This window comes from Pteronotus mesoamericanus, unplaced genomic scaffold (assembly GCF_021234165.1).
Source record: "Pteronotus mesoamericanus isolate MK-2021 breed Mesoamerican mustached bat unplaced genomic scaffold, CSHL_Meso_final contig_44, whole genome shotgun sequence".
In the NCBI taxonomy this organism is placed as follows: Eukaryota; Metazoa; Chordata; class Mammalia; order Chiroptera; family Mormoopidae; genus Pteronotus; species Pteronotus mesoamericanus.
The window spans coordinates 6,073,123-6,081,140 of NW_026555166.1; the positions used below are offsets into that span (position 1 = coordinate 6,073,123).

Below are 8,018 nucleotides of genomic sequence, written 5' to 3' on the forward strand. Positions count from 1 at the left end.
ATGGGCCTGCATAATAACAAATTCAGGCCACTAGTGAAAAAAAAAAAAGAGAGAGAGAGAACATGCAAGGTTCCCCATGTGGCCACCGTTCTGAGAAACGATTCAACAATAGAGGTGAGGGCCAGAGGGAATAAGATATGACTTTGGGGTAAACTGAGGAAACTGCTCATAGAACTTCCCCTGCACGTGGGGTCTCTCCAAGCCCTAACAGAGACCTTAGGTCACAGCTCTGTGGTGGCGGGCCCCTGTGACATCAAGTCATATACGCAGAATATGCCAAAGGAGGGCGAGTCTGTGGCAGCCCCATGAAGGCCACCAATAAAGTGAAATCCAGAAGTTACCTTTTTAACAAAAGGGGTCACTCTTAATTAAATGTAAATACAAGTAGATGGGCTGAATAAATAATCCTTAATAAGAGAAGTGAAAGTTAGTAGAATTAACAGTTACCAAGAGCAACTCTGGGACCTAACAGAAACAGCGTCCCAACAACCTTCCCCCAAACTTAGTATAATGGGAATCAGAGGGAATGGGATAATGGGAAAAAGCGCAGGCAAATTCTAAAATAGCCAAGATCCCACCCACAAAAAGAAAAGGTAGGGGGCCTAGGTTCTTAAGATGTGGGATTATGAAGTGACATCACTAAACAGGACCTTAGTAATACTCCTCAGGGAGCATCTGGCTGGGTAAGGGAAGGGGGCGGATTCCGTAGGCAGTTTATACAATAATCTGGTACTCAATAATCCTATTTGTCCTATGGGAACAGAAGGACCAGAGAGGTCATAGAAAACCCCAAATCAGCAAGCAGTAATGACCCTAGCAAAGGGACAGTCACTGGAAACGACCGGAGTCTGACAGGTCCTGGCAGTTCAGAGACTGAAGGAGTGGCCGCGATCGCATAGGAGAGAAAAGAACATTTTGTTAGGGCCACTTTAACTTGCAACAAGTTAAACATGTCTAAACTCCTCAAACCAACAACATATATTTAGGTCTGTAGGAGGCATGGCTAAGACATCCAGTTTTCTTTTACTTCCCCATTGTACATCTCTTTTTCTCTTTGCTCCAGAAATCTGGGAAACCAGCATTTGGACACGCTCCCAAAACAGGCATACCTTCATTCACATATCCAGTTTTTAATCAAGTGTGGAACATGCATCTCATTTAGAAATAAGCAACACAGACATTAGCAACATTAGAAATAACACTAGCTCATTAGAAATAAGCAGCACAAACAATTTCTTCTTAAAAATCAGACAAGTAGATTTATCACCAATGTAATTATTTTCATAGTACTTCTTTTTAACGTATTCCACGTAGGACGTAAGGGCAGTGTTAGGGGATGTTTTAGGGTTGTGGTACATGTGTGTACATGTGTGTCTGGGAGGGAGCTTAGAAAAGGCTCCCCTCAAGAAGGAAGGAGCAGGACTTGATGGGCGGGGGGTGGGGGGTGGGCAAGTGCCACCTGAGCGAGGACTGCAGGCACAGAGGGGAAAACTCCCAGGGGAGTGTCTGAAGGTCCAGCCCAGGAGAGAACAATGTACGAGAGAGGTTAGAAAAGGAAGGAGGCTGTGCCATAGTGGGTTGGACTATTATCCTAAAAGGAAGAACTGCGGAAGGGGGAGGGAATTGAAACTGGAATTGGATTTTGGAGAAACCTCTCGGGAGGCTAGATTGGTGATGGAAAAGTCCTCTTCTGAGCTGAGGCCAGTGGGAGGTATGCCTGAGAACGCATGGCCTGGACCAGGGAACACAGCCGTTTCACCAACCTCAGCTAAACCCTCCCAAGAATTTCCACAGGACCCTTTCTGAAAAGGGTGGGGTGGGAATGCACTATATGCTACAAAGATGGGGAAGCTTTTGCCTCGTCTACCACCTCATGCCAGGCTGCCCGAGTCTGAAGCCCAGCCCTCCCGACTAGAATTTCTTAACTTATTTAAGCCTTAGTATCCTCATTTGTAAAATGGGAAGACAATGATACCAAACTCATAGGGCTTTTGTGAAAATTAAATGTTCTGACATATATAGCATATCTAGAACAGATGAGGATAAAGTGAGTCAATATAACAGTTATCCTTTTTCCTGTCCTTTTGTAGCATGTGGTTTGGTGCAGGGGCGAGGGATGTTTTCAGTATCGAGATTTTCATGAGGAGCCCAATTTCTTTGCCAACCATAAAAACACTGTTAGATTACGACGACTCTAGATTTGCTTGGCAGATAAGTGAATCCCCCAACTAGTTCTGGCTGTTTCCTTTATCAAGATGACTCAGTTCAACGTTTACTAGCTAAGATTTAGAGCTGCGCTGTCCAATACGACTGCTTCAAGCCACGTGTGGCGGTTGAGTACTTCAAATGTGGCCCAACCAAATTGAAATGTGCTCTACGTAAGTTTAAGAGACACACCAGGCTTCAAAGACTAAGTTGAACAGAAATATGTAAAGTAGCTCATTAACAATTTTTAAAAAAGATTTTATTCACTTATTTTTAGAGAGAGGAGAAGGGAGGGAGAAAGGGAGAAAGAGAAACATCAATGTGTGGTTGCCTCTTGCGCGCCCCCTACCAGGGACCTGGCCCGCAGCTGGGAACGCCCTTTGCTTCGCAGTCCAGTGCTCAGTCCACTGAACCACACCAGCCAGGGCTCATTAATAATTTTTATAATTTGATTTGATAATATATTGAACATATTGGGTTCACTAAAATATAGTATTAAAATTAATTTCACCTGTTTTTAAAATTTGTTCCTTCTCATTCATTGGGTTTATTTTAATTGCTATGTTCCTAACTTCTTAATTTAGCTCATTAGCTCAGTAATGCCTTTTTTCTTGCTAATATGAGCAATTAAGATCGCACATTTCTCTCCCACAAGTTTTTTTAAGCACACAATTCATCCCAAAGTTTTGATACATATTTTAATTATTATTACTTCTCTATCTTTCAAAATTAAAACATTCAATTTCAAATTTTCAAAAAAATTTTTTTAATTGTTTCTTAAAATTGATATGTAATTTAGTTGCATCATGTTCAGAGAACTTTGTCTCTATAATACTGATTTTTTAAAAATATGTTGGAACATATTTTATGACCTGGTATACACTCAATTTTTGTAAAAGTATAGTCTTCACTTGCTGGAATTATGTTTTCTATGTAACCATTTTGATCAAGCTTATTAATTTGTTGGGTTTTCTTTAATTTTTATGTATTGATGTGTGAGAGGGAGGGGGAGAGAGAGAGAGAGAGAGAGAGAGAGAGAGAGAGGCTTGTTGCTCCCCTCATCCATGCATTCATCGGTTCATTCTTGTATGTAGCCTGACTGGGTATTGAACCTACAACTTGGCATAGCAGGACAATACTCTAACCAACTGAGCTACCCGGCCAGGGTTAACTCTGTGTGTGTGTGTGTGTGTATGTGTTAGAATAATTCACTATTGGTTTTCATTCAACTTATTCTTATCAGTTACCTGAAGAGATATACTAAAATCTCTTACTATAATGGCAGATTTGTCAACATTTTTTATCATTCGGTTACATTTTACTTTATATCATTTGAAGCTGTGTTATTTGACATTCAGAACTTAAGAATTTTTTTATCTCCCTGGAAAATTAAAACTTTGATCCACTTATTTCTTTTTAATTTTTTAAATGTAGCTACTTGAAAAATGTAAGTTATATGTGTGGCTTGGGTTGTATTTCCATTTGACAGCTCTAGTCTAGGGGAGGACAAGCAAGGAGCCTACACCTGCCACCAAGTCCTGGGTGACTAAAGATTTGATTACAGAAAATGACAAGCCACGAGAGGAATGTATTGGTGGCCTTGTAAAATACCACAGAATGGAGGTGAAGAACAGATGGAAGAGGATGAAAAAGCATAAGCAAATACAAGCAGAAGCTGAGGAGAGAGGAAGGCTAGGGAAGGAGGAACTCTTACGAGTAACAGAAAAACAGCTCTGCTTCAAGTGTAATACATGTAATGCCTTTATTATGAAAATGACACTTGGCCTTAAAAAGCCTTTAAGTTCAAAAGACAGAACTATTTCATCAAAATAGACTTCTGAAATTTAATTTGTTTTCATCAATTTTCCCTCCTTGAATAAATCAAATCATATCATATCATGATACTTGACTACTATGATTCGAGATATTAAAAACTTTAAGGAAAACAGGGAAATTCATGGGTGTAGGAGTTGCTGAACTATCCAATCACTTAATCCTGGATATTTTTCCAAGGCATGTAAGAGAAGAGCAAAAATGTCTTATATGGCCTCAAAAAACAAAGGAAAAATAGGCTTTTCCTCTAGAGCAGCAATTTTCAAACTTTTTCATCTCATGGCACACATAAAATAATTACTAAAATTCTGCAGTACACCAAAATATGTATATATTTTTGCCCATCTGACAAAATAAATAGGTATAATTTTGATTCATTCACACCAGATGGCTATTGTTTTGGCTGTTGTCATTTTTTAATTTGACAGTCTAAGGGAAAGGAGGTCAGTGCCCCTGACTAAATAGTCAGGTGTTGCATGTTTTAAAAATTCTTGTAGCACACCAGTTGAAAAAACTCTAGGACACAGGGGGATTCTTAAGTAAAAATCCAGAGGTGCAAGGAAGGCAGGTCAGAGAAGTAGAAAGTACAAGCAGAAATAGAACGTAGAAGCAGAAGGTATAGAAAGTACAATAGTACAAAAGCTAAGGAAGAAGCAAGGGGGCTGGGACAAAGCGACACAGTTTGGCCAGAGAAATTCTTCTGAAGACAAGGACTGTTTGGAGCTGAAAGGGTTCCCACAGCTCAGCCTGTCCTGCTACCTGATCCGAGGGGAGCCTGGGCCTAGAGGTGACTGCACTTGCCCAGAACATATAGGGCTCAGCCAGGTAGAGTCCGATGTGAGTCCTGGTCCAACTACTGCCTCAGCCTCCTTGGTGCAAAGTGGTGAAAAGTGACGTGGAACTCCTCAGCTAGTAGTGAGGAACTACTAATGTAGTTATTCCAAAATTGGAATAAAATAGCTTTGTCTGTAGCTCTCAAAGCTGAGCATGCACGCACTCATGACCCAGCAATCACGCCCCTTTGAATACCCCCATCAGAAATTCACATGCATTTCTGTATACTAAAGACAGGTAAAGGAACAGTCATGTCAGCATTATTTGTAACAGCCAAATACTGAAAATGGCCCAAATGTCCATCAACAGTGTACAGATAAATATGTGGTATATTATTTACCCAATGGCCAAATCAGAGAGTAAACGCACTACAACAGAAATCTAACTTGTGAGGAAAGAAAACAAACACGGTTGGATTCCATTTCTACAAGCACAGGAATTCCAGCAGTGATAACCCTGAAGGAGGTAGTGACTGGAAGGGAGTGTAAGGACAGAAAATGTTTCCCTTCTTCCCTTCTAGGTTCTTGGGTGGGCCTGACAGTTAAATTGACATAAAAGACAGAGTGACAGGAGAAAAAACAAATTTAATACATACATAGGGGAGCCCCATAAAAATATGAAGACTGAAACATCATCCAGGTAATTGTTAACATCCTCTTTTTATCGTTCACTCATCTCCCAAGAGCCAACTTGATAGATAAATGCCCCTCATTGAGCCCAGCAAGGAGAGCAGGGAAGAACTAGAGGAGGCATATCAAAGAACAAAGGGTTTCTTCTTATTCTGCCTTGAATATATCCTTAAAATTCAATATCAATCTATTTTGATAACATGTGACAGTTTGGTAGTTTGTGCCAAAATTGTAAGCATCTTCAAAAAAGTCATAAATGCAAGTTTTTAGAATTTATGCCTGTTAGCCCTCTCTTTCTCTCCTCCATAAAGCTTTCATGCCTTATCTCACCCATTTCTTTTCTTGCCTAGAGGAAGAAACGGCTACTAATTATAAGCAAGGTTCATCTCATCTCACAGGAACAGCAGCACTCTTATAATGGATAGACATATAAAAAGACCCATGACATTTGGTTACAGCGCTCACAGCAGCAGCCTCTCCTTGCCCAAGCAAGCACTGGTTGGAATTCAGGTGATACCCAGATATACCAGGACAGATACGAGGCATTCTTCAAAGCTGTCAGGCTTGCAGGATTACACAAGTGAAACTACAACCCATCCTGACTGTTTTTCAGCCTGTGCTCTTCACTCAACAGACACAGATTCCTCTTCCACAGCTTCAGGACAAGCATCCTTCTGTGCAAGAGGATTAGCAGTCACAAGCCCAGAAGGTCGGAGATCAGTCTCCTTCTTCTTTATAACCCCAACGTCTAACGTGCTTGGCACAAAGGGCAAGGCAATCCAAAGGTGCCAGATAAAGCACAGCACGTAATTTTCTCTTTTAAACGAACTACACCTAATTAAGCAGAGGCCATATAGCACATAAACTAAGACATAAGGCCATAAAATCAGTCTTTCTAGTCAGCTAGTGATTCTGCAGGATCTTCCTCACTCCTAAACACATTTTGCGGTCAGAACCACGGAACCCTGGAAAGGGCCTCGGCAATGAGCAGGTCAAGCCTCCCAGTACACCAGGAGAACGGGCCCCGCAGAGGCATAGGTGTCGGTCAAGGTCACCTGACTGGTGCGGGGTAGGGGTAGGACCCCGCCTCTCCCTATTTGCCCAGCTCCTCTGAGATGCTTTCCGAGAAACTTCGGTTACTAAACGCTCGAAAGGCGCATAATAAATGCATGCCTAGGAGGTCAAGTCACTGCTTACTATTCAAAAGAAACCAAAGGTCACTATAACGTATCTCTTCCGCAGGGCTGGGCACAGAGTGGAGGCAAGAAAGGTCACTGGGGAATTTCTACCTGCACACATCACACGCTACGCCCTCCAGATGGATGCAAAGGACAGTTTCTCGGGAGCTGCTAGTTACCTTGTAAAGGGACCCCCCAATCCCGTTCCTGGGCAATGAGTTAACTCGGCTCTGTCGGCTTGGAAGCTTCCAGCAATGAATTAAACCCCGAGCCGCTGCGGAAAACTGGGGGTTTAAGGGCCACCGCGGCTGGACTCAAAACCCCCGCCGTTCACCCCTGCGCCTCCACACTTGCGCGGGCCGCAGCGCCCCACGCCCGTTCACGCGGCCCGAGGCCACGACTCTCAGCCCGCGTCCCGCAAAGCGTCTGGGGGCGCCGTGTCCTGGGCGCTAACCGCGGGGGCTGCCGCGGGGGCTGGGGCTAGCCACCAGGCACAGTCAGACTAGGGCAACGACGGATCGCAGCTGCCGCCCCCCGCCCGCGGGCCCCGCTGCCTGGAGGAGGGGGCTGCGCCACGTACCTCGGCCGGCAGGTGCCGCCGCCACCGCCTTGGATCGCGGCTGCAGGGGACGCCGCTCCACGCCGCCTGCCTCTTTCATCCGCATACTAGGGAGGGGTCGCCGGCCGACAGCCAGCCCAGGGCCCCGCGCGCCCGCCCGCCCCCCAGCGCCGCGCTCGCGCCCGCGCCCGCGCCCATTCAGTCTGGACCGCCTGCTCCCCCGCACGGATGCGGAGGAGGGGCGTGCGGGCGGGCCGCGCGTCACGAGGACAAGAAAGGCCAGTCGGAGTGCGCGAGGGCTACAGCGGCGGCCCCGCCCCTAGGACGCGCAGTCCCTCCACCCTGCAGGGTTGGGGAAGCCGAGTTCCCCTGGGTGGGCTCGTGCAGAGCGGTGGACGTGCTGGGGCAGGGGTCCCGGGCACCCCTTGCTCTCTCGAACTTTGCATGCGGTTAGATGATAGAAGAAACTAAAGGTGTATTCAGACTGGTTATAGGCTTTTACTGCACAGAGGACTCGTTGGTGCGGAGCCAGTGAATGAAGGGGCTTTACGTAGTCCTTTTGCTCTCCGGGACAGCACCCCAGGCTGACACTGGTTCCGGTCTCCAGGGGCCCTCCAGACCAGCGCGAAGGCAGCCTGGCAACTTGTGGAACAGCCTTATGTTGTCCCACGTGTAGGATAAGCGAGAACGCGCTGATTATCCACCACTTTTACAGGTGGGAAACTGAGGCCCAGAGAACAGGAGTCACCCCAAATCATTTAGTGGCAGAGCATCAGAACC

At 45.1% G+C, this 8,018-nt stretch overlaps 1 protein-coding gene across 3 annotated transcripts in view; it reads right to left on the reverse strand.

The window, feature by feature from the left end:
* Positions 1 to 7,414, reverse strand: part of ST3GAL5 (ST3 beta-galactoside alpha-2,3-sialyltransferase 5) — a 132,198-nt gene extending 124,784 nt beyond the window's left edge. For 2 of the 3 annotated variants that reach the window (XR_008529481.1, XM_054577660.1), the window contains exon 1: positions 7,260 to 7,392. Coding sequence is in view for 2 of the 3 variants with exons in the window: in XM_054577660.1 (XP_054433635.1) it covers positions 7,260 to 7,344 (85 nt within the window). In the remaining variant the exon portion in view is untranslated. Of the gene's footprint in view, positions 1 to 7,259 lie in introns of all 3 variants that reach the window. The other variant, XM_054577661.1, reaches the window with a different exon arrangement.
* Positions 7,415 to 8,018: the final 604 nt, after the last annotated feature.